This window comes from Siniperca chuatsi, linkage group LG18 (genome assembly GCF_020085105.1).
Source record: "Siniperca chuatsi isolate FFG_IHB_CAS linkage group LG18, ASM2008510v1, whole genome shotgun sequence".
NCBI classification, from domain to species: Eukaryota; Metazoa; Chordata; class Actinopteri; order Centrarchiformes; family Sinipercidae; genus Siniperca; species Siniperca chuatsi.
The window spans coordinates 10,880,957-10,907,362 of record NC_058059.1 but is presented as its reverse complement, the minus strand read 5'-3'; the positions used below and the strand labels follow the sequence as shown (position 1 = coordinate 10,907,362).

Sequence of the window (26,406 nt, the reverse complement as noted above, 5' to 3'; positions counted from 1 at the left end):
GATTTTGTTTTTGGCTTCAATTTTCCTGACCTCTGCATTTTCCATGTATTATCTTGTACTCTTGCCATGAATTCATGTGGTCTTTCCAACACTGCAATCCAGTTGATCACGTCACTCACTGATTTCCCCGTGTGTTTGTTCCATTGCAGACTTGGTATGTGCCTTGTGTGGAGCAGCTATTTCTTGAGCTTGTTTGCTTATATTCACTATGTCTGCTTTTGCCTCTTCTCGAGAGATGAAATGTCTTAATCTCCTGGTGCATGTACTGCATTTGTCACTTTATATAACTTTCCATTGCCTCACTGTAGTTTTGCAGTTTGGCCCGGAGTGTCTTTAGAGAGATTGGTGTATCATGTTAGCTTCCTCCAGTATGGATAGTTACTAAGTAGAGATTTGCCAGTTTACTGGTTTTATTATACTGTGGTGAAACATTCTGATGGTAACACAGCCAACAATTTCTATTATTTACCATCACTACTATGATTAGCACTATTTTCAGAGGGCCTCATGAACACAGAGTCAGAGCAGGGCCCGCTAACCAGGCTTTATGTCTGTCTAGCTTTGAGCTCTAAGCTACTCTGGCCTTTACTTGCTATGTTTAACATTAGCTAGTTGACCTACTGAAGGACAGCTAGTTTATGGGTGCTGAGTCGTAACATTTAGTGAGAGAGCATGCATTTTACATGACTGACACAAAGGAAACTTGCTGCCTCAAGATTGTGCACGTTACGTTCTTCCTCACAGATGAGCTTCACTTGTGCCAGTGCTGGCAAAATTCATGAATTGGATTCTTTCACAACTATTAACATCCAAAAGAAATCAGAACATGTATAAAAACATAAATGTTTGCACTGTACGTAACATCTAAGAGGCACAGACAATATGCTTCATTTAAAGTAATTTCTAATCAACTGTCTTGAACTTCTAAAAACTAATCTGGTTGGTAGTTTTAAATGCATTCGGTGTTAGTTCTTTTGCAGAGTCCAAGTCCAGTTAGGTTTGATACAATCTAAGGCAATCATGGTGGGAAGTATTTGTTCTATATCTCAGTTCTAATAGTTGTATTTCAGGAGAGTGTGATGATTATGATATTACCATTTACCGTGATAAATTGGCCACAATAATCATACCATGAACATTTGATACCAGCACATCTCAGCTACTACTAATAACAAACCTTTGAAGGAACTTCACCACCTGTTTATTGTGAAGAAAACTTTCAGCTGCTGAGGTTTGAGAGCTAATGCATTGTGTATTTTTATAGGTAATTTGGTTTTGATATATGATATCAAACTTGCATATTAATTTTACATTATGTAACTTGCAAATATTACTAATGATTTCTTGGCCAACCATTAACATGGATGTGACACACTGGACATCTAATAATTCAGGATATTGTAGAATAGACAACACTTCAAACTGTTTTTCTTTGTTTTAAAAATAATCTTTGCATCATTGGAAATGGCATACAAAAGAGATTGGTTTCACAGGTGCCTCAAATATAAAACTATTCCCAGTTATTGGCTATTCATTATTACAGTGGACACAGGCACGATCATAATGATCCCGCCTTTGAATTTATTTGCAATAACTGTTGAAATATCCAGTCTGAAATACTGAACTAAAATATGTTCTATCATATAACTGCCTCCCTCAACAAGCTATTTGAGTGCATCATTCAGCTAGTTTTATTTTGGCCTTATTTGTTTCCATCTAAAGCAATGGCTTGGCTTAGATTTGCCATAGGAAATTAAATGAAAATATATAGGAATAGACGCTGTTTGTTTTCAGGAATTCCAGCATACTTTATGTTTGAAATGGGGCATCAAACAGCCCTGTTATTCAGATGACATACATCATTGCTCCCACCCATGTTGGAGCAAGGAAAAGAAAAGAGAGAAAGAACATCAGAGCAGGAGAATGGAATCCAGGAAAACCAAGAGATGGGACACGCTATTTTTTTATTTTTTTTAATTAACAATAGTGTGAGAGTACAGAGCCCCGAAAAGTCAGGGGTGGGAATTTCATTTCTGAAATTCGTTTGTGTTCCCTCCCAATAAATTTTACGTTCCATTGTATTAAGTTTTGCGTTCCCTCCCAATATTTAGCATTACCTTGCAATGCGTTTTGCATTCCCTCTGATTCACAGACAAAGGCTGAGCTGTATTATGATATAGTATTATGTATTATGTAGTAGTCCCCGCCAGCACAAGTGGACGCATGCTCAGCTATGTGTGGCTCAGGCGCAAGTCTGTACCATTGCAGCTAGTTAGATAACTAACGGAGCAAGTTAACCTCGTGCTCTCACCGACTGCTGCTGAGGCTGATTGAGACAGGCTAGCTGTGATTATGACTACAGCCATGGGATGTCAGAGCTTTGGTCGTTGCTGTGATTGTGGCTGTAGCCATGGCTGTGCTTTGATTGTTATGATTATGTCTGTGACACATTAGTTTATAATGTGTCTAACACTAATGCAGGGGTTGTATGTGTGTTGTGAATTGACATGGTTGTGCTGGCTTTAGCATTGTATTGAAGCTACTGTAATCCTGAACTCCTGTGGTCTATAACACATCTGTCATATCTGATAGAAGCACCACAGGTTCAAATCCTGTGTGGCTTAACGATGCTTTCTTCGCTAATGTTAAAAGGAGCAGTAAAGAATAGTCACAGTACAGCTACCGTAGCCATATCCATAGCATCATAGATACAACCACAAATTAAGCCATAGTCCGGGCAATAACCATATCCACAGCCACAGCTTCAACCACCACAGCCAGGCAGAGCAGCTCCAGCTGTGCTCACAGCCAGTGGTTGTATACTGTCAGGGCTTAGCCTTTTGAAAGGAGTAATGAGTTATAAATGCATAATGTAAAGTGTCATCTTTCCTTTCTGTAATATCTGCAAACTGACAGTGTATTACAACTGTACTGGACCTACACACTAACTGTTCCTATGATCAGGGAGAATGCAAAAATATTGCAAGGGAACGCAAAAGTAGTTAAGAAAAAAATATCAACCATAACCTTTCGGGGCTGTGTATGAGACAGAGAAATGCCACTGATGATTTTATGTGACAGGATATTTGTAGTATAAAACTAAATACAAAAATTTGGACAGGATATGTTTAATCCAAAACTGTTGGAAAAAGAAGTGCCATGTCAAAATCAATAGAAATTAGGGAAAAGTAATTCATCATATGGAGGATACATTCATATTTGTAAATATGCTTGACTTTGAACATGAATAATTAAAACCAATGCATAGCCTGGATGCAAATGATTTGGCTGGGAGTGATGCTACTTCGTATCTGTCACTATTAATCATTTACACCAAAGACAAACTGCTATGTTCATTCTACTTGAAGCAAGCTGCTATACTCATTAAAGGAAATGCAATAGCAAATCCAATATAGTTCAGCTATAAAGTTTCCACACAGTGAGTGTTCACAAAAGGAATTTACAATGCTTGTAATGAATGGATGACTTGTGGCGAGGTAAACCTAGAAAAATGATGAGGTGCTGATATGCATTTGTAATTATGGCCAGCCAACAATGCATATGATGCCTGTCTTTCATTAGCTGATGTCTTTTTTGGATAAGCTAAACTTGATAACATAAGTTTACATCATAATAATTGCAATTAGTAATAAGTAACTTCCCATTCCCCTATTTTGCATCCATAATTTAATTAAACTAAAAGCATGCTTTAATATGGATGCATTAAGGCTACATTATGAGATAAAAAATAGGAGTTGGTTCATTGAGAATGCATCACTCTACTGTGCTATAGTGTCAGTCAACACATTATCACTGAATGCATGTCACAGTACCTCTACCTGTACCTCTAGTTTTAACTTAGCTATGAATATACTAATTTACTCACATTCACAATAACGCCTGCACTAACAGCGTGTGCATGACAAACACAGTTTATTAAGCAGCTAGTAGGTCACTCAAGTGAAATACATTATACAAGAAAAGATTTACTTTTGAGTCCAAGCTCACCTCTGTGACTGAACTAGCTTTCTTAACTTGCCTAGGCATCAAAGCATCACAAAAGCTTGAACTTTTCTTTTTGTCTTTTTCTTATTTTTCCTACCTTTCCAGCACAACAGCAAAAGACTGTTAGCCACCTGCTGCGCCATGGTACAGCCACGGCTTTCTTAGAAAGTATCGAGTTTTAACATCCTATCTTTGTATTGCATATCAGTATTTGCAGTCCAAATACCGATACTACAGTTTTCTTATTAGTGTTAATAAACCTGGGGAATAATTTCACCTACCAACAGTACTCCATTATCTCTCTTATCTTGGTTACCTTGAGTCACTGGGATTTTATGGGCTTGACTCCCATGTCAGACCCATATATTTCTCCTTCCTTCCCTAAATGATGCACTGCACCATCACCAAGTTTTCAGGGAACCTCTGATGATAGCATAATTCTGAATAGTACCTAAATCTAAGATGTAAATGTTAATAATGAAGCAAGATAATACAGCCCCTGAGGACCCACCATGTTTCCCACTTGTTGATCTGACACAGAGTTGCGTAGTGTCAAAAACTGTGGTGGCGACAGGGTAATCTGTGATCCAAGTGACCATTGGGGCTTTCACATACAAAGGTCTGGGAAATTCTCCCAGTAGAGGAGCCTGGATGGTGTTAAAACCACCAGAGAAGTCAATGAACAGGATTCTTACAGTGCCTCTCCAAGTGGGAGTATGTACAGCGTAGTAGATGGATGACAGCATCATCCTCCCCATTGTGGGCCTGATGTATGAAGTGGAGGGGATCTAAACAGTCTCTCACAAGGGATCTGGCCTGCTGTCATTTAGAACCCTGGTGTGCCCATTCTTGGCCACTGGAGCCAGGCAAGATGTTTTTCACATCATCATCAGCACCCTCTGCAATCTCACTGACAGGTTGAAGATGTGCTGGAAGGCCTCCCTGAGGTGGCTGGCACACACCTTGAAAACACTTGGGCTTATGCTTTATGGGCCTTCAGCTTTGCCTCAATTCCCTCATCCTCTGATGAGCTGTTAAACGCTGCCCAGAGGAGAGGTGAGGGTTGGAGTCCCTGTTGGGGATGGGGGGCACTTTTCATGAATCAGGGACAAAGGTAGAGACAAGTAGATCCTAATGGGACTATACTGACTATACACATGCATAGGGCAAACTCACAAATATGTGATAAAAACATAGCCTTTTAACATAGCAACTCTTACAATACAGTTAAACAGTGATAACATAATTGTTAGTTTTCATTAACATTAACACAAGACAAAACAGGGAGTTGATGAGACTTGGGATGAAATAAATGAAATGATTACTTTATGATTAGTTTATACTAATATGAAAACTTAACAGTATAGCAGAGTTCGAAACCCTGTGTGAGCTATAGACCACGTATGCCCCTCTCACATGCAAAGCGTACACAGAGGTGATGAAAACAAATAAGTCCTCCATCTGATGCAAAGCTGTCTCATACAAGCAAGCAAATAAACATGCTGCGCTTATTTCCAGTGCCATCAGGCACCCTTGATGTGTACTCCATGGAAGAGGAAGCGCATGCTGCAACTCTTTGATAACACTTCAGAACAAACCTTTGCCAACTCTCACACACAAATATGGGTGTGCTTCTTCTCTGTCAGTGACAGTTGACAACTGCTCATTTTCAGGCCACTTAAATGAATATTTTACGGATTGTGTTTCCATTTATATGGTGACATCCCCTACACAGAACAGTTTTAGGGGTGTTTCATGTGGTATCCGGAAACTTTGCATATTTTGCATAGTGTTTTCTGATATTTGCCAGAGCAGATGGGGAAATTCCTGGCATTTCAGGCAGTGCTGACACCATGGCACATCCACAGCAAGGCTCTTAAGCTGCAACTGCAGTAGGTGGTGACAGATGTGTGCAATGACCTATCAAGAAAACTCCCACAGCTACATTTTCTTTTCAGACTGCAATGTGAAATTTAAGAGTGAGCAAGAGTGCTTTGGGCATGTGCAAGCCTCAGCACTAAGTTGACTTGATGGACAGAAACAACAGAACCATAAGGTGAAATATATAATGGATGACATCCTTACTGTGCTTGCTTCAAGAAGCAACAATCAAAATAAAAACCCTACATCATTTCAGAGGAGAAATTTTCCTGAAAGATGTCATTCCTTTGTGGGATACATTTTCACATCTGCTTTTCCAGCACTTTGAAAAGAAAATATCCAAAAATATCAACACCAAAAACAGCGCCTTTTGCTTTATGTTGCTGAGTAAATCCACATCTAATTTTCATCATGATGTGGAGGTCACATTTCTACCCACCTCTCCCTAGGCATCTGGTGGTTTGGGTTGTGGTGACAACGGATGCTGAGGCCAAAGAGCTTGCGGGCGGTGCGCTGGATCTTGAGCCGCTGGATCTCCAGGGAACTCTGAAGGAGCCTGTAGCGGGCCTGAAGGTCCCAGTCGCTGCCCCACAGGAGATGCACACTGCTGATGGGCAGGAAGTGAGTAGAGGGCAGCCTCTTCAGGAAGGACTTGAACTCATCTGGATGATAGAGAGGTAAGGAGTGGTGAGAGAATGTGATGGTATGACAAAAAATGTGGAAAAGAGAAAGAGGAATATATTTTACTGACTTGAATGCTTGGAAGGTGCTGAGTTAGGGAGAAGGGGTGATAAAGAAAAATGTATTGCTGCAAATTTGAGAATGGAATTAATTAATTTCACTATGGATATTTTTGTATTCTACTTCTTAGTCAAAATAATCAGAATAGAACATCTGAAGTAAAGAAGAGCAGTTTTATTCTCAAACTTTTCTCAAAGTTACACTGGTAAAGCAGCAGCTAACACTGATGTTACACTGATGTTTCCATAGAAAGTCTAAATGTTGCGTTTGTTTAACTATATAAAAATTATATGATATATACTGTATTATATATATATATATATATATATATATATATATATATATATATATATATATATATATATATACACAGTATATATATATATATAGTATATATACATACAGTATATATATATACTGTATACAGTATATACATACAGTATGTATATATACTGTGAGCATTTGCAGAGAATCGACACCCTCAGTGCAGTAAACACCCTCTTACTCTGTGCTCCCACACACTTACCGAAGAGCACTGCCCCAACAAATTTGTTCCCACCAGTGGTGATGATTGTCCTTATGTTCCTCTTGCTGCCTCTGATAATTCTTGCTTGTCTCTTCCCTAGGCAACCCGTGAGCCCAGCTCTCTGACCCTTGTTTCAACACTAGATCCATTTTTTTAGCAACAATGGGCATGAAGATGCTACTAAAACTCCAGCAGCAAATACACAAGGACAAGGAATCTTTCTTGGTGTACTAATTAAGAAAATATTGAGTCAAATGACTCAGAGTAGCTCATTATTATCTCTGAAGATAAATTTAAGCACATCATTATAAATAATAGAGTGAATAATTTAATGCCTGAAATGTCTCCTTAGCAATGTCAGCAGTTAAGTTGAAGATAGAGCAAAAGTAGCCTAAGACAAAGATACCCGACTCTTCACATTTCATATTTACATCGTCATAGTTTAGATGATGCAAAGCTACACACAATCTAATGCACCTAATGAATAAAAATTTGTTGTGGAGGAAAAGATAACACAAATATTCTTGGAGAGAACGCAAAGCTTCTCCACACTCAACTGAACCTATCCTCATATTCAAAGACCTGTACAGTAAGCCAGTACCCTCCCACAGACCTCTCCAAGACAGTTTAACAGCATTAACCACAGAGTTGAGAGCTCTTTTTCAGCAACAGCCGAGAAATGTCAGAATTTCCTCCACTGTGCTCCTAGGCATGTCAGAGCTCCCTTCCCCCTTTTCTTCAAAGAGGCCAGATTCCTTCTCCTCCCCTGTTTTGAACTTGCCATATTCCTCCACCCAGTTTTCAGAGATGTCAGATACCTCCCTCGCTCTTTTCCTAGAAAAGCTGGGTGTCTCTAGCACCCAATATTCAGAATTGTCTGATTCCCTTATCAAGTTAATCTCTCATGCCACTTCAACAGTTGCCAAGTCCTTTCACATGTGCTTCAAAGCCATCAAGGATCCCTTTCTTGATACAACTTCCACAGAGTCCACATAGTCCCATGAATGACTCTTATCTCAGGTCACCCAGCATCTTATCTAGAGATTACAGCTCTCACAATGTAACCCTACATTACCTCTTGTGCCATTACATCTCAGTTTTTTGGGTGCTTGACTTATAATCACAAATATTTCATCATATTTAATGTTTCCCAATGGCAATTTAGTTGCCATTGAGATTTCTGTTGTAGTTGTACCAAGCAAAATGCTGCAATTTAAAAATTCACGCAACATCCACAGGATCTGAGAAAAGTGTATGCAACCAAATCAACTAAACTAGCCAGTGCTCTTGTAGTAGCTATTAGATTTAGGATCAGATGTATTCCAAACTTTTATTAAATCAATGTGACATCTGAACTCCAGCTTTGTTCCCAGAGGATCAGTCAATAGCTCACACTGCGGGAGAACATACTGTACATGTAGAACATCTAGCTGACGTGGTAACAGATGCACAATGCACAGGTGCAGCAATGTTGGTAGTGGAAAACACATTATCTGTGGGAGTGGTAGATGGTGATATCGTGACAAATCAAATCACCTCTTTTCCTTCTTTTTTTAAAAGGCAACTGACAAGGCCAAAAATGTTTCTCCCAAGAGAAAACAGGAGTCTTTGTAGAGGAGGTACTGTGCATAATTGCTACGAGTAGAAGAAAAGGCAGGATATATCTCATTTGCTTACCATTTTAGTGGAATACTAAATACGTGGAGGTGAGATTAAAAAAATTTGCAAATCCTGAAAATGAAATCACTTTGCAGACACACATGACACAAGTGACATACTAAAATGTTCGTTTGGTTCTTCTATAGCACATTTCTCTGCAGTGATTACATTCGGTTAAATTTAAATTTGGTTTTATCATGTTGGGTGAGAGATCTTTACAATAATTAATTTACTAGCTTGAAGATGTAACCAGAATGTTTAGTTTATTATTATTGGATATTAATTGTTCAATGTTGTTGTGGTTACATACAGTAAATTACACAATCTGTCTCTATAATCTGATATTATATATCAGATATATATAACCAAAGTGATAAAGTTTGACAACAAATGACAAATGTTCCACACAGGCCCTCTGACTCTGAGAAAGTTATTGATTCCTTTATTTCTTCTTTTGGTGACTGTAATTTTGTTTTCTGGGCTAGTTATACGTGCATATAAATCCTTTGTTTTCGGGCCTCTTCATGCATACTTCGTTTTCAAGCACCTCTTTGCAGACATACTGCACTCAGTGACCTCCATGACTCACTTTAACTTTCTTCTATAGTACATAAATATATTTATCTGTTGCTGGCAGATTTTATTGGGACACTTTTATATCATATCAATAATAGATAAACATGGTACCTTGCCATGTAACAACTGAGTGCTAGTTGTGCTTTTTTCCCTACTGTGTCCAATATTCTACTGCCACCCTTTGTGTCTGCATTTGCAATGAAAACGGAGAAATTTGTATGGGAGAGAATATTACTTGCCTTGACACTCAAGCATCTGACATATGAAAGTTTTTCTTTTTCGCTGTCATTCATTTCTTATAAACAACAAATCCTCATACCTAAGTAACAAAATAGGTTACTTATCAGTGCTTTCCAGAGATGGCCCATATGAATGTTTTCTGATCTATTGCCCCTAAAACACTTGGTTGAGGTTAAGGAAAGATCATAGTTGTGGTTAAAGGAAATCATTGTTTACCATTGGTTGAAGACTGGAAGCAAACCCCAGTCTTTGGTGTCAGAATAAAAGTCTGCCCATCCATGCACATTGATTTGTTTTTGAGGTTTCACACTATTTTCTGCAGTGAGCATAAGAAAACTTAATTTTCTATTAATTATGTAGATTTGGCAGCGAGCAGGGACAGACTAAGCTGCCAAATTATGAAATGTGTTTTTAAATGATCTCTGAGAAAAAGAAAATTGCGAGATTATGAGAAGATTACTTTAAGTACCTTAGCTCTGCATGTGTGCCCATTAATAATATGCACTTCAGAATTAAGATTGCTTAATGTGTCAGGAATTTTTCACTTTGCAAAATAGTAAAAATACTTATACATCTTCATCTTAAATGCAATATTGCACTACAGATTATATACTATTTTCATAACTGTCATGGTAAATAAAAGCTGGGGAGATTTCCAGCTTACCAGAGTTCTCAAAGTCTTTGTAAGAGGCAGCCCAGGACTCAGACATCCCCAACAGGGTGTTCTCCATGATCTGGATGTCGGTGATGGGACAGTTGCATTGGGGGTACTCCTCGGCGCACTGACAGATGCACTGGTTGTCATGGCACACATACTCCCCTTCTCCATTGCACATAATGTAGCTCAGAGCTGACTGGACAAATTTCTCCTGCAGGTATTCTGGGAAAATAACCTGAAGACCTGAAAGAGATAAACAGGAGGTTTTAGTGAAACATGATGCGTTTAAAAACTCTCTGTTATCTAATATGATATAAAGTACAATTCAAGAAAAAAAAAAACACATTCCATTCTTTGTTCAATGTCCAACGGTGATTGGTGCCTGCTCTCTTGTGCTGTGTTGGTTAATTTAGCACAGAATGTGTTTCCCTTTGTGTGCTGAGTGTTACCATTTGTATTTGCTTGTGGTTTACACACCCAACTTTGCAGCATTCTGCTAATTATACACTAATGCAATAGCTGAATTTGTAATCTGTAGGCTAATTTGGGGCTGAAGCTGAAAGTACCTCTTCACTATCACCACTGACAAGGTATTTATAATTTTTAGACTGCAAGCCAATCCATATCTCACCCTGGGGATCTCACAGAATTGAAGCTTGGACAGCAAACACTAAAGGCTTTCTCTTCAGTCCAGGCCCAGGAAAATAAATCCCTGGCTCTACAAGCCACTGGATTGGAAAAGAACTAAATAGATTTTTTCCTTCTCATATGAAACAGCAACAACATCTTGGTGAGGCAATATTTTCCTAATAGGTTTTACTTGAGCACAAACAGTGCTTCAGCAGAAAATATGCAACCAGGAACCAGAACATAACATGTTATTGAATGATTAATGATTGCATTATTGTTTCCACTCATGTATTATTTTCACCTTCAGGTGAAAATAGGAATCCATTTATGCAAAATCAACATAATGTGGCTGAAATGAAAGGGAAAGTAAGCATATAATTTCATACTGTACACATGAATAATTTTTTCAGGGTATTGTCATAGAGTCAAATGGTGTCTCTTATTATGCATATGCATGTGGCAATTAGTGCTCCTTATTTTCACCCACAACTTACACTAAACTGGTAGCTGTGGGTAATTTAGAAGCAAATGAAGGTCTTAATATGTGCCGAGATGTGGCTCTGAAACATAGGACAACTTCAACATCCATCGTCAATGGTGACAGCCTTTGAAGAAAAGTAACACATACTGTGTTGGTTGTGTGGGTATTTCATGCAGCAGTGTTTGTCAATTCTATATATCAATTATTGATGCTAATAGATGAGGTCATATTTGTATATAATCATGATCTCAGTTCAAGTACTCTCCTGCTCTTTATACGAAACAACATTTCCTTGTAATGTGTACCTCTTTTTGTTTTTGATATCAGTAGGTTCCCTTCTCCTCTACACCTCATCAGAACCACTGCCCATCAGTGATGAAGGGAACAGAAGGAGGGAGGGATGGGATAAAGGGAGTAAAGGGGATAGATGGATCATGTCTGACCACAAAAGAGTTGGGTTGCACAGGGCTTTTTCTCCATCAGGCCTGTCTGCGGCCCCTGGATCCAATATTCATTTAGCTTGATGTATTCCTGGGCTTGAAACTTTAATGTGATTTGTGGGAGAATCCAGATGGCAAGTTCACGGATCAACGCTGCTTGCTCACTGACAGTGCCGGTGCCAGCCGCCGGGTGCACAATAACACCAAGTTCCTCAGCCCTCCCTCTTTCCCTCTTCTGTCTAAGCATACCTCATACCCCCAACCTTACCATCAACACACACACACACACGTTTTCTTTTTCTGATATCAATGTGTTGGTACTGGGAGATTGCAGAAGGAACCTTTCGCGATGCTGGCATTCAGCTCAGCACTATCAGTCTTGCGATCTCTTTTTTTCCCCCACTCTCTTCTCCTTTCAATGTTTCTGTCCCTTCTCTTTCCATGCCTCTCTCTCTCTACCTCTTACTCCGTCTCTGTACACATCTCTTCTGTCTTACTTCATTACACTCACTCCTACTCCCGCAACACTCATGCACATGCCCCACGACTCGTCCCCCATCATCCTTTGGCTCTCATTCACTCCATCAATCACTCTCCTCATTCCTGTTTCTTCACCTCTTCTGCTCTCCTCTACATTCTACCACCGAGCACGTATTCAAGTATTGGAAATTTGATGTCTTGTCCTCCCACTCCAGTGTAGAAATGATGTCATGCAATAAAAGTAAATCCATCAACATTTGTTAGTGCAGTGGGGAATGAGTAAGAGAATTGGAGCCCTCGGGCCAAAAATTAAATGAGAAACTAATCAGAGTAAAAACATTTGTCTTTGTGATTTTCCTAGCTTTGCTGTGTTAGTGCAGTAACATGTGGAAGCATTGAGAATGATTGGGCTATAAAGCTACAGTTTATGTGGCTCTGAGGCAGGTATTTGTTGAGGAAAACACTAGGTTTTGGAGAAGGCAGTTACACTAACCATCATTAAAGAGCTGCCGATGAAATGAATAGGTGCATATTGTAATTCCCGTGCAGCCATTTGCAGCCATTTGATCCTCCAACTTCATGCTCTGTCAGTGCACATAATTCCCTGCAACCCCTATGCCTGGCTTGCTCTAAATAAATAGCACCTCAAAATGGCAGTTAATCTCATTGCATACATCAGAGGCTGATATATTTCCTTCACGTACGTTGGAGGATATAGGCCCACAAACATTCCATGAATGATAAAAACGGAGACTCTGCAACTGTGACTTTGCCTTTTCATTTATGTCTCTTTCTGGAGTGCTCTATTTTTACATGGTGATAGATGGGAAGTGCAGGCCGCAACTGAGGCTTGTAACTGCCTTGGCAAGCAGTTGCCTGCTTATTGCAATGCCACGCTCCGCCTCATAAGTTACAGTTTCATTAAAGATTAATTGACCATTGTGTGGCCGCAATTTCGCAAAATAATCATTACTTAATCCACTGGTGCAATAAAGTGCATTACTTCAATAGGGGCATTAAATTACCATTGGAGGTTATCGTTACAGCCATGATACCAAACCAAAGACCTCTGAACTGGAAGATTGCCTGTTTCCCTTCAGTCCAGACCTGCCCCGTCTGCCCTGCTGATCCCTAGATACTTAAAACAGAGGGGGCATATAGCTTTAAGATTTGCTGCGTTGGCCTATTTCACACGAGAGCTCCTCTTCCACAACAAAGAGGTAAAGGTGCAGCTAAAGTAGCTATTTATCCACTTTTCATTTCAGTGTGTGTGTTGTGCCTGACAGAGGATAACACGTTCCACTGGAGCTATTCTCAGCTCTCCGAATATGTTAGCATTTTTTAAAGTTCTGAATGAGGTGTACTTAGCATTCAAATGGATAATGTGTTGCTGTGTCTGTTCTGAGTAGATTATCGTAGATTATCACAAGTGTTCGCAGCACACTCGAAGGCAGCAGCCTGTGTTATGAAACAGGATGGTCGACTTCAAATATTCTCAAATATTCATGTCCAAACTGCAGCATGAATGTTTGTTTTTTTCTTCCTTGCTTGCTCTGTTGAGATTTTTTGGATTTGCATGTTACATTGATACGTAAGGAATGCATACATTCGAAACAACAAAACAACAGAGAAGTGGAAAATCGCTTTTCCTTGAACATATTAACATACAAGTGCCTGCATATGCATATGTGATATGCCCCACTCTATCTGTGTGGAACAGAAAGACTTGCAGAACACAATGTGTTTCACACAATATCTTTATACAGTGTTAGCATTGAAGAAACCCACTTATTCACATTGTTAACACAAAAAGCAAGGAAGGATGCAGGTGCAGTAATCACTGTAAAAGCATGAATTACATATAAAAAATGGTCTTGGAATACAAGGCTTGTTGCTCCTGCCTCCTGAAAAAAGGGAATTGCTGAAATTGCATGTTGAAGCAATTGCTGGATTGAGGAGGGCAGGCAGTCTGGAGAGGTAGATGAGCTCTCCATGGTGCTGAGTTATTGCCAGTTGTGCTGCACACTGGACACAGACACACAAGGTGAGTCAGTGTAAAAGTAAGTTTGTGATTACTTTTCTTTCACTATTCCTGTGTGCAAGATCATAGGATGGCAAATGCAATTTTGTATTCCTTTTTTTTTATGAGTAATGCACTCACAGTGTCTATGCAAATTGAATGTTGTCATTTTGTTTTGAATTAGCAAAACACTCAAATACAATGAATATTAGCTATGTTTTAAAATATCTGATGTGGTTGCTGTTGGCTGCTTGTGCACTTCAGTTGCACTGTTCAAGCTGTTCCGTCATGTGCTGCCATGTGTCCCTGCACAGCAGTGGCAGTAGGGCCTCGGCTGGTGAGATATTGTACCAGTGTCACGCATTCATGCACACACACACACACACACACACACTCACACACACACACACACACACACACACACACACACACACACACAATGACTCATGTACGAGCACATGTACACACCCTTTACAGGCTATTGCAGAAATCACATGTTTTACAAGAACCCTGGAGAGGGGGAGGAGAGACATATGACAAGCTCTGACATTTCCATTTCAGCTATAAAAGATACAACTGCCCTCAAAGTGTCAAGATGTGCTGCATACATGTCTCAGATCAAAAGCCCAGATTTATCACATAAATTACATCAAACATCAAAAAATACAGAAATAATGCTAATCTATTTGTATTGAGAGGCACTAATTTGCAATCTGCTGGTTCATAAACAAACTGTTGTATACAGTAGTAACCCAAAATTGAGAGCCAAAGTACACAAGCGAGATCTTTTGTGGTTTGCCTATTTTGTTATCTAAATATTCAACCTTTTAAGTGTGGTAACAGGTTATTCAAATTGTCAATATAAGACAGTGTATGTCATCTTATTGGCAACATAGACACATCATGATTTCAACAGCTTCTCAAAAACTAAATATAATGCATATGGATTACAGTTTGTGAGTCTACTGTAAATCATTTATTTACATTCATTTTTAATAATGACCTCATAATACACTAAAGTATTATTAGTTGTAAGTTTTTAATTACAGTCTAACACTTTTATGCATACATCATAACACCCTTATTATGCATGCGCACACATTATAACCAACTATTTAAGTAACGTGTTACACAAAGTTTTTGTAAAAAACAGTTTGATATTGCCAGGGCCCTTATAAATTCAAAAAGAAGATTAAAGTAAAGAAACCCCCAATCAATTGATGAAACCCAGTCTGTCAGAGAGAGAAAAAAGACTGAGTGGAAAGCCATGGTGCTTGCTGAACTGGCAGCCTGCAGCTGGCAAGAGTGAGTGGGCAAAAGGAGATTTATGGTCATGCTGGCCCAAATGGAAACTCAATCTTGATTGACCACTTCCAATTGAAAGCTGACCTCCAGGTCAACATGGAAAGATTTCATCAGCTACTGGGGTTTCAGCATGTTAGAGAGAAGTGAAATGATCCTGTGTTATCAGTTCTCTGGGCAAAAGGACACATGTTTTCATAAAGGAAACAGTTGACCTCGGTGCAATGCATGGGACAGAAAGAGAAGATGATGAAAATGCCTCTGTGTGTTTATTGTTGTGCTCGTCCAACATTTGCTCTCCATGTTTTGCACCAAAGATTTTCCTTCAGTAAATTATTCTCTGGTAACCAAGGACATTGTGTTTACTGATATACTTTAGTCTCCAAATCAATTTTTCAACAAGTCTGTCATCAAAAATAACTTAATTGATTTGCATGTTTGTTTGTCTTCCCCATGATGTTTGCAGTGTTTTCACTAGAAAAGAGGGACAGACATTGAGCGACAGAGCAATGAGTATCTAATTCATCACTCTCCTCACGACTTGCCTACAAGGCCAGTTTAATTTATTTTCACTTCACCACTTTGAAAACTGTTGGCTCAGGCTATTCTAACATATTCATAAATCTTCCAAGATAGGCTCATGGCTCTTCCAAGATAGGCTGTTGAGGAAACTAGAGAAAGAGAAAAGAGAGAACGCATGCGGTGGGGACGGAAAGACGCAAATTAGTTTGCTTTTGTTTTGGTGCTAATTTATGACAGCCATATTGGAGGTGATTGGGTCCTTGCAAGGTAATGGCTTGTGGAGGTTCCAGGGCCTTTCATCTTTCTTTGGCCCGGTTAATATATGTAACCAATTTGCTATTTTCAAGCTCCAGTACATGTTTTCTCTATTTGTATTGGATATCAAATTACACAAACAATATTCCAATCTTCTGGTTTATATACTACACCCTGCTGTTTTGCTATTTAAAAAATACCACCAAATAAAATAAGGTAATCAATGATGAATACTAACAGGTGGCAGGAAATTAGGATATTAAAATAAAACAAAAAATGGGACTACCTTCTCCCTACCACCTGAAACATACTGTATAATAAGAGTTTAAGTAAGCAATGAAAATCCTGACCATTTAACTACCACATGCTAATTCCCTCTTTCATTTAATTTTCACCCCTCAATAAGCTATTTTCCTTCTAGGTCCCAGAGGAGGCAGAAAGTGAGAATCCAGCCAAAACCAATATCATCAGGTTTCTAAGCTTTAGCCTGGAGAGAGGACAAACAAACAAAGAACAAATTAATGTGGAAGGGAAAAAACATTATAATCCCAATTATAGAAAAGCTAAATAGTGTGGATCTTTCATTCACATTGAACTTAAAAGAATAAACAAACCAGAGTTCTTAAAAAAATGTCTGTGCTTCAATGAATCACATGATACATTGGGTGAGCTCACATTTATGGCTTTTGCTACATATGCAGAATATGTCTTTGGTCCAGCTGATAATGTGTTATCAGCTGGACAAAATAGGTCGATTATATCGTGCTCAGAGAAATCAGTGTGTGCAAGGTTATACTGTAATTCATGTTGGGTGACAGAGGAAGACTAGGTTGGAGATCAATGAGTTCCTCTTGAATGTCCACAAATAGTCTCAGCTAATAACATGTCCTGATGCCCACTTGAACGGCATTTAGCTGCCAATAAAGCTGTACATATAGTATGTACTCAGGCACTAAACATGCCAAAATGTAAAACTGAAACCTCCACAGTCATTTTAGGTTTAAGCAACGCAAAGTTTCATGTTTGATAGATCAAAGCTTTGCTAAGTCATGCATGAAATCACAAGTGAAAAAATTGTTCCAGTGCCATCTCTAATTCTGATGATTGTCGGGGAAAAAAAAAAAAAGGTAGAGAAAGCAGAAGGTGCTGGTTAATTTGCCAAATATTTTACAAAGCAAAACTGTGAGAGAGAAGAGGACCGGGTTTAGGCTTTGATAGGTAGCTCCCTTGATGTCAGAGTCCACTACAGCATTCTAATCTAAATCTAAGTGAAAGCAGAGGGAATATCCAGGGAGTGTCATATCCGCATTGTGTTATCTGTGCCTCACAGCCCCAGCAGCTCACAAAGAGCGGACCACAGGGGTGAGAAGGAGATAGAGAAAAAAAAAACATTTCTTTTTGAAAATTCTGTTATTTTGGAAAGACTAAAGTGTCTCCAGGAGAAATTTGACCACAACTAAATTCACAAGCTTGCTTCTTTCTTGCCTGTTAATTTATACCAGAATGCTGTCTCAGACCATTCTAAGGCTAATTCCACCAAAGCGAATCACTCAAAAAGCAGTAAAAATGTTTGGTTACAGGTATGTAATAATTTTCTTGTGTATATTCACTAACAAAGTTTTGCACTTATGCTCCAAGGTAGATAAAGTGCTGAGGTTTGGAGTGAAAAAATAAAAGTGCGAGAGAATAAGGCATGATTAAAAGTTTAATTAGAAGAATGAAATGGAGTGGGTTTTCTATTACTGCATCCTTGTTGTAACTCACATGGTACTGCATACTAATATGATCCCCTTATTTCATTCATAAGCAATTAAAATAGCTAGTCTAGATTAAGGTTTTTATTCATTTCCAAACGATGGAGAGGGTGCAGTAGCATTATACATAAGATACATAGGATTTTTGTTCAATATTTAACAGTTGGTCACAGATAATCAGAAACTACATGTTTAGGGTGTGCAAAATATGGATCACCTGTCTGTACAGTGTAGACTAGGTGAATTCATGCTTTAAAAACAAAAAAACAGTGGAAGAAAATGAAAGAAAAGACAAATGGGCTGAGTAAGGGATGGATAAAGCAATGTGGTGAAAAGGTTTCAAAAAGAACAATTTTAGAAACACAAATTGAGATTTGTGAAAACACTGACAAAATGTACTTGACATGGCTTATCTTGGCTCACCAAAAATGGCTCCACACACATCATTCTGACATATCGACTTAATCACACAAACAGCAAAAGAGATGTGCAACAATGTATGTGATTCTGCAATTACACCCTCTAAAAGCAGAATTCAAAATGTGTTCACACTCTCTTCAATGCCTGACTGGTAGTGATTTAGACAGCTGTCTCAAAAATACTTTCTCATTCACCCTCAGACAGCAGAGAAAAAGAGAATGTATAGGGAAGAGGCTACATGGAACTGCTGTAAAAACCAGAAAAATGGAAGTGGAATAAACATGTGTAAGTTATTTTCCCCAGAATGTATTCATCAAGACCCAAATTTAGGTTAAGTCAGTCTATCAGTCAGTCAGACGACACTTCTACTTGGTTATTCTCACTCAGCCAGTGTTAGGCAGTGTATTGTGTTCCAACTACACTGGCTAATCTCTCGAGTTTTTGTTAGCCAGAGAATATTCTAGTTAGGAATAACTTGACAAAGTAGCCAGAGGCCTTCTTCAGTTTGGCTGAAAGCTGAAAGATTTGTGCTGCATTATTTTCCCTGTGCTGATAAATGAGAAAAAAACATTTTTTTGAGCCTTCAGATCAATTCTGTAAGTACAAACATTCTTTTCTACTTTATGTCACAAATGGTTTGGTTAAACACACAAGAGCAAAGACGACAGAGACACCCTTTTAGATGCAATCTTGTTATTTCAAATTCTATGAATCACCATTTTTCCTCCTCAGGATCAAAACTTCAAATCATCTGGGTGACATATTGTCACAGTCTTGTGAAAACCATGTATCTCCAAGACATCGACTTTTCTTGAGCATACATTTTTCAGCTAACCCAATTTTTAAAATGGTTTATTCAGCTTAACAAGTATAGGGGAATTTCCAAAAACCATGAAGGCATATTTAATCCTTCAGTTTATCTGATAAAATTTAAATTGGCAAATCAGAATCAGATCAGAATCAGAAATACTTTATTGATCCCCGTAGGGAAACTCTTTGTTACAGTAGCTTGCCTTTACGTCAGTGCACACAGGAGAAAGTACTAGAAAACGATATGATACACTATAAACACTATAAAACTGGTCAGAAATAAATTAAGTATCATGTCGGTATAAGTATAAGATAAACTAAGTGTCGAGTACCAAGTGGGTTTACTGGTTGATGATGAAAGTACAGTATAAATACAATGTAACTAATTATGTAATAAATAATAGTAATAAGCAGAGGTGCATGTACTGTCGAGAGTAATTGAGGTATATAGCATCAGTAACAATAAATAAGAAAAACTAACAAGGGAAGACTAATATTGCACGGGAGTAGTACACAGACTATTGCACAATTATTATTAATTATGGCGGAGATGTAATGCTCGATGTCCAGTTTAGTGACCTAGGGTCAAACAGACTAACCCTTAGAGGGAGGAGTTAAATAGTTTGATGGCCACAGGCAGGAATGACTTCCTATGGCGCTCTGTGGTGCTTTTTGGTGGGACGAGTCTTCCACTGAAGGTGCTCCTTTGCTTGACCAGCATGTCATGGAGCGGGTGGGAGACACTGTCCAAGATGGCGTGTAGTTTGGCCAACATCCTCCTCTCTGACACCACCGCCAGAGAGTCCAGTTCCACCCCCACAATGTCACTGGCCTTACGGATCAGTTTATTGAGTCTGTTGGCGTCCGCTACCTTTAGCCTGCTGCCCCAACATGCAACAGCATACAGAATAGCACTGGCCACCACAGACTCATAGAACATCTTCAGCATTGTCCGGCAGATGTTGAAGGACCTCAGCCTCCTCAGAAAATAGAGGCGGCTCTGGCCCTTCTCCAAATGTGGAGATACAAGGTTTTCCACAGGACAGTGAAGATGTTTAATGTGTAGCATAAGTGATTCAAATCATTTAGCTCACAGGGCAAATGAAAAGAAATAAAATTCATAGAGAGGTCATTTATTCAAGACAGGCCTCCAACTAGCTACATAATGTCCACATTGTAGGAAGATGTAAATGCAAAAGGCAAAGAAAACAATAGACTAAAAGCCAAGAAGTAGAAAAACATTCAATAATAAAATTAAATAAAATAAAATTAATAAAAAAAAAAGAATAGAAAGAAATACATGAATGCATCCCAATGAAAATAGCATACATAAATCTCAATTTCAAAGGGGCAATATGTAAGAATTGAGACTATTCTCCACCTGTCGAAGTCATACTCTAAATAGATAGGGGCCAGCGAGTCACATATCAAGTCATGACTGCTGCTAGCTGCCATTAGCTAGTTAGCTCAGTTAGTCATGCAGATAACTTAATTACGGTGCTATTAGCTGACTGATCACCAGAACCGGATTAGGTGAGCGCAGACAACGGACCAGGATCAGCAGCCTCCCAGCGAACACGGCCAGACTGGGACATAGCCTCAGAGACCGACGGAGGCCAGTTTGACGACAGGGAATACAGTACCGAGGTGATTTACAGCGTCTCCGACCAGGACTCCGGGGATGACGAAGACACTGCGTGTTCAGGCGGGGTCAGGAGAGGCGTCAAGCCGAGAGAAGCAAGAGGGAGGTCGGGCATCAGAGGCAGCGACAGCCTGTAGACCCAGAATATTTTTCACATCTAACACAGTGAAAAAGGATTTATTTCGTCCAAACCAGAGTTGGTGATTGTTGGAACAGTTTAAAGACTAAACAAGATGGTTTTGGTGAGTTTTATTTTGTTACTGTGAGTTTGAATGAAGTGTGTTTTAGGCTACAATGAGGCAAGTAAGCTGTCTTAGTTCGGTGAAAGAGAGAAACGTAAATTCAGAAGGTGTACGGTTGCATTTTTCTGTTTGAAAAGGCAAATAAGTGTACGAATATTTATTTTCTTGACATTTTGTGAGTTTATTTTGTTTATTTATTTGACTAAAAAAGCTGAGAGCTTGTGTAACGTGCTTGCACACATCTCCCAGAAGGAACTATGAGTTATACTATCTGAATATCACCTCTTCCCATCAATCTGTGTTCTTTCTTTATTTAATCTTAAATATTGTATTTATTGCTGGGAGGTGTTTTTGTTTTCCTCTGCAGACTAATTGCATAATTTGAATGTATTTGTCCAGTTGTTTTTCCAAATTGTGATTTTTACAAATTTCAAATTAACTGATTCCTAGGACGTGGACATATGGAAGTTGGAAGCCAGAATAACCTTTCTATGGACTCTATTTCTATGGTCATGCTGATTGCCTTGTGAGCTCATTGTTTGAAGCGCTGTCCTAGACTTATGTCAGGAGATGTCACTCAGAAGATGTGTAGGGTTTTATAATCATAAAAAATATGCGCAGAAGAGTTCAAAATAAAATGATTGCATCATAGTTAAAAGTATTCACCTCTCTCATCCTTTGATGTCTACCTGTGAGCCAGTACCTCGCGAGAATAGGTGTGCATTTCAGTTCTTAATTGATTAAAGGCACCAAACATTTAAAAAAAGTGAGGAAGTGGAGCACTGTGCAGTCCTGCAACACAAGTTCAGTGTTTATTTGAACCTCATCCTTTATTCCTGCATATTTTGAATCAAAGCATTCCCATATGGACAGAGTAAACATCCAAGAGAAGCCACCACACAGAAAAATCAACAGTAACGTCATGGCCCGGGTGTTTAATCTCTCTTTGGAAGTACATCCACATTGGGGTGAATTATTTTATTTTTAGGTTTAACAAGATTTGTCTCAAAATATTGTGTTCAGTGAGTAAAATCAAAAACTCTATTTCAACTAAAATGTTGCATGATTTTGGTATTAGTGCTGCCAGTGATCTGTGATATTCCACGTGACTCCTCCCCCTGCTTGCAAAGTTTGCATTTTATCTAACTGTCTGGTAAAAGGTCAACAGGCATTTGAAAATGAGACACATGGTGGGTGTTCATTAGATGTACTGAGAGCTGCTAGTGCTTATAAGAGCAGTCCTGGGCACGGCCAATGTCTTCCTCCTCAAGGGATTGTTTGTGAAGGCCATTTATGGCGTGTTGTCAAAGAAGAGGACAATGCTGTCAAAGCTGTTATTTTTCGGGCATTGACTGTAAAGACCAGTCAAGGGATACAGTAAATCTGTCAGGGAATGTTACTGTGTTTTGTATGAATAAAAGGAGATCAAGTTGCTTTTGGAACCACTATGAGGGTCACAAGTTGTTCCAAATGGCTCATCCATTAACTTGCAATTTTCTACATATTCAATTATTCTAAGAGCACCCAGATAAAGGGAAAAAAACATTTAAACACATGTTGCTGAGATGGTGCTTTATACCTTTCTTCTGTGGAGTGTATGTATTTTTTTTAATCACACTCAGAATTACCATAGCAATAACTCTACACACCCTCGCAATCACAGATGACGGTAGCAGCCACCAAACAATGCACTAAAATGGCCCAAGACACTGTAGCAACCACGCAGTACCGTTGCACAAAACACCCTAGCAACTATCTAACAACTATCTGGAAATGTCCCAACAACCACATCAAACACCCTAGCAACTACCTAGCCATGCCAAACCAAACATCCACACCACCATAGCAACCACCTACCAACAACCTTGTGACACCCTAGCAACCTACCTGAACAACAAGAAAGTATCTGTTAACACTCTAGCAGCCACTTAACACCCACCTAGCAATGCCGTACCAACCAAAAATTTTGCCATGTTTTACATGCTGATACATTTTGCTTACACAGCAACAATTATAAGTACTTCAAGAAATGTATCCTTTTCTAGTTAGAAAAAAAACTACAACATTATTCATTTCTTTTGTTAAATGCTTTACTCCTTTATAAAATCATTTGTAAATCAATACATAACATGCACAAACACTACACATTCACCCACCGCTGTTTCATGACTGAGAGCTTTCAACTGCATGTCATTTTAAAATTTTAAATGTTGAAATATGCTGTACTGGTGTACTGATACATATCAAAGAAAAAAAGGAGTAGAAAATGGCCCATGGACATGTATCTTAATTTAAGTGTATATCTTTCAAAAGGAGAGAATCCTGGTGATCTAGAGTAATATGTAATGTCTTGAACCCTAGAGGAATATATGGTTCACCAAGGGATAAAATAAGACTAATTGTTATACTTAAACTAGTGTTCATGACAGAAGGAAAACTGTAGGGTGAATTAAATGATTGGATCTCATTATGACTATACTTGAGCAGCAAAGACCTTAAAAGCTCTCCATTGACTATATGCCTCTCCATGGGCTGTGTGAAGTGCTATCACTTTGAAGAGCACTATGATTGTTGAAGAAGTTACACAATCAGCTGTCTTTCTAATTAAAAGGAGCAACGATAATTGCTCTTAAAAGAACGCATTTTAAGGAGAACACTCAACACCTCCCCTCATCCTTCGCCCACATACAAAATACATAAACACACACCAATATACTTTAGCCTAATACAAAACTCTAAGCCAGAAACCAATTGGAAAAGCTTTTCCATTCTTTTGGGGTTATTATCAAGCCAAAATAAAGAATCTTTCCCAGGCCTGTCATCTATCAATAGGGTGACAAAACAGTCTTCAAAGCACAAGGCTAATACATTTGGCGCATGACAATAAAGCTTTTCCCAAAACCTATAGAGCCCTTTGAGTAAGTGGCAGTGGAGGACTTAAAAGTGTTTCTTTGACAAACCACTTAGTTCTCTGATTTTAGAAGACGAGTAATGATCCCTTCAGAAAGGAACGGGGGGACTAGTGTGGGCTGGATTGAAGATAAGCCTCTATGATTCTCAAACTGGTTTTAATAACCTGCGTAAACTGGAATAAATCAAAGAAGCAATCACTCTATTCAAACACTTGACCACAGTTACACAGTCTTTCATCATTCTTTTTCCCCAGGGTGTCTGTCACTGCAAGCAATTCCTTCTCTTAGGCTAATTATTAGTTATGTCAATGTTTAAGACAGAACTATTTTCGCTTAAAAGAACAGCACCACTAATGGGTAAAAGTTGCTATTTCCATCCACTGACGTATGATCTATGAGTTACATGCTAGTAGATTTCTAACATTGAGGAAGTCTAATGAAAGTGACTAATTTATGTGTTTAATACATTCTTAAGATACATACAGATTGACAAAAAATAAATCAGGGTTTGATTCTAATATTGATAAGTATAGCAATACCTTTGCACACCATCTTATTATACATTTTAACTGCATGGAGAGTGCTAGTGTTTCTGCTTTCATGTCTGAATAAACAGTTCATGGAACTGTACAAACACTTTGAATTTAGGCCTGTCTTTGAAAAAGCTTTAAGAGACACTTAAGAGCACGATCACGTTAGAACACAAGCAGACATCTATAACCACAGAGAATCATGCTGCAATCCCCAGAGGGGATTGGAGATAAAATCTATCCCAGTCCCAATTAAATGCCAATGCAATGACATTCAATTCTTGCGAAAGTCCAAACCATTTCCCTTGTCCACCTAAGAGGATTTCATGTATAACTATAGATCTCCTTTAAATGTAGAGGCCCAAATGGAGTTTGACCCTGCTACCCTCTGATGTCCAACATCATGGGGCAGTATATGAAAAATATCAATATGCTGGTTTGTTTACCTTGCAGATGAATCTTGCTCTCAGGGCTCTGCAGAAGGATTGAGCTAACTGAGTCCAGATTGTCATAGCTACTGCATCCCAGTGGCCCCGTCCGTGTCTCTGTCACCTGCAATAGAATTAAGACTAAAATGAAAGACACATTCGAGAAGCAAACAAATGCACTTGTGGCATGTGTGTGTGTTGGGGGGTATGCAAAGTTAGGGATCACAAGACCAAGGCCATTAACAATGTCAGCTGGTAGTAAGACATTAACACCTGTTCATTACTGCTGGATAATGTAACAATCATTAGGCAATTTTCTTTTTTGATTAACTTAGACGTTCACATGTGCTAATTGCACTGAGTTCACACTAGTATATTTAACACCCTGTGGCCCACAGACAAAGGAAGATTGTGCAGTGACAGAATGTATCAAGACAGGTTCTCACACAAAAAAAAAACATGTTTTTTTTGTCCACCAGCCATAATGTGAGAACTAATTGACTCACTTAAAAGAATGCTTAATTGCATTTTTAAACAACACCATAACACAATGCATCTTTAATGTAGCAGCTGGTGACATGTCCAACATTAATGGCCATTTTTACTGAACTATGTCCTTGTTCCGATGCAAACAATAGGACCGAGACTATCGAAGTGGTTCTTGTTGCCCACCCCAGACCACTGTCAAAAGAAATAATGATGCTATTCTGATGTGAAAAGGCTGCTTTAATGGCAAAGGAGATTAAGGGAGAGACTGGATGAAACTCACTAAAAAGTGTATTTTTCTTGTGGGTCTTTGTTCAGCACAAAAATAAGAAATACCTATGCCAAGTAGCAGACCTTAAATGAGAGCAGGAAATCCCACAAATTGGAGGGAAAATGGAAAGTATAAGGAAGATAATTGTAGAATTGTTCCTAAAGAATATGTTTTAGCAACATTTTTAAGCTTTGCATAGGACATTATGATTATATTGATAAGATTAGAAGGATTGGATACAGTTGAAGGGTGTTCCAAACTGATCCACAGGATTGGGATTGGGACCAATTTGGACATGCCTATTGTATTTCCAATACTGTTCTTATTGTAACCCACTGTGCTGTCGGTACATCAACTGTTAAAAGCACCCTTTACACTTTTAACACCAAAAATTGACTAGCTACTTGTATTTGAAACTAATCACTGAAATGTGCGTAAGACTGAATTGGGGTCTTGAGAAAGGGCTTCACATCTCTAGTCATTCTGAGCCTGATA

General features: G+C 38.7%; 1 protein-coding gene across 2 annotated transcripts in view; it reads right to left on the bottom strand.

The window, feature by feature from the left end:
• Positions 1-26,406, bottom strand: part of brinp1 (bone morphogenetic protein/retinoic acid inducible neural-specific 1) — a 143,414-nt gene that overhangs the window by 7,151 nt on the left and 109,857 nt on the right. For both annotated transcript variants that reach the window (XM_044173274.1, XM_044173273.1), the window contains exons 5-7: positions 25,173-25,278; positions 10,293-10,529; positions 6,326-6,548 (exon numbers count right to left, since the gene is read on the bottom strand). In XM_044173274.1, the coding sequence (XP_044029209.1) occupies positions 6,326-6,548; positions 10,293-10,529; positions 25,173-25,278 (566 nt within the window). The remainder of the gene's footprint in view (positions 1-6,325; positions 6,549-10,292; positions 10,530-25,172; positions 25,279-26,406) is intronic.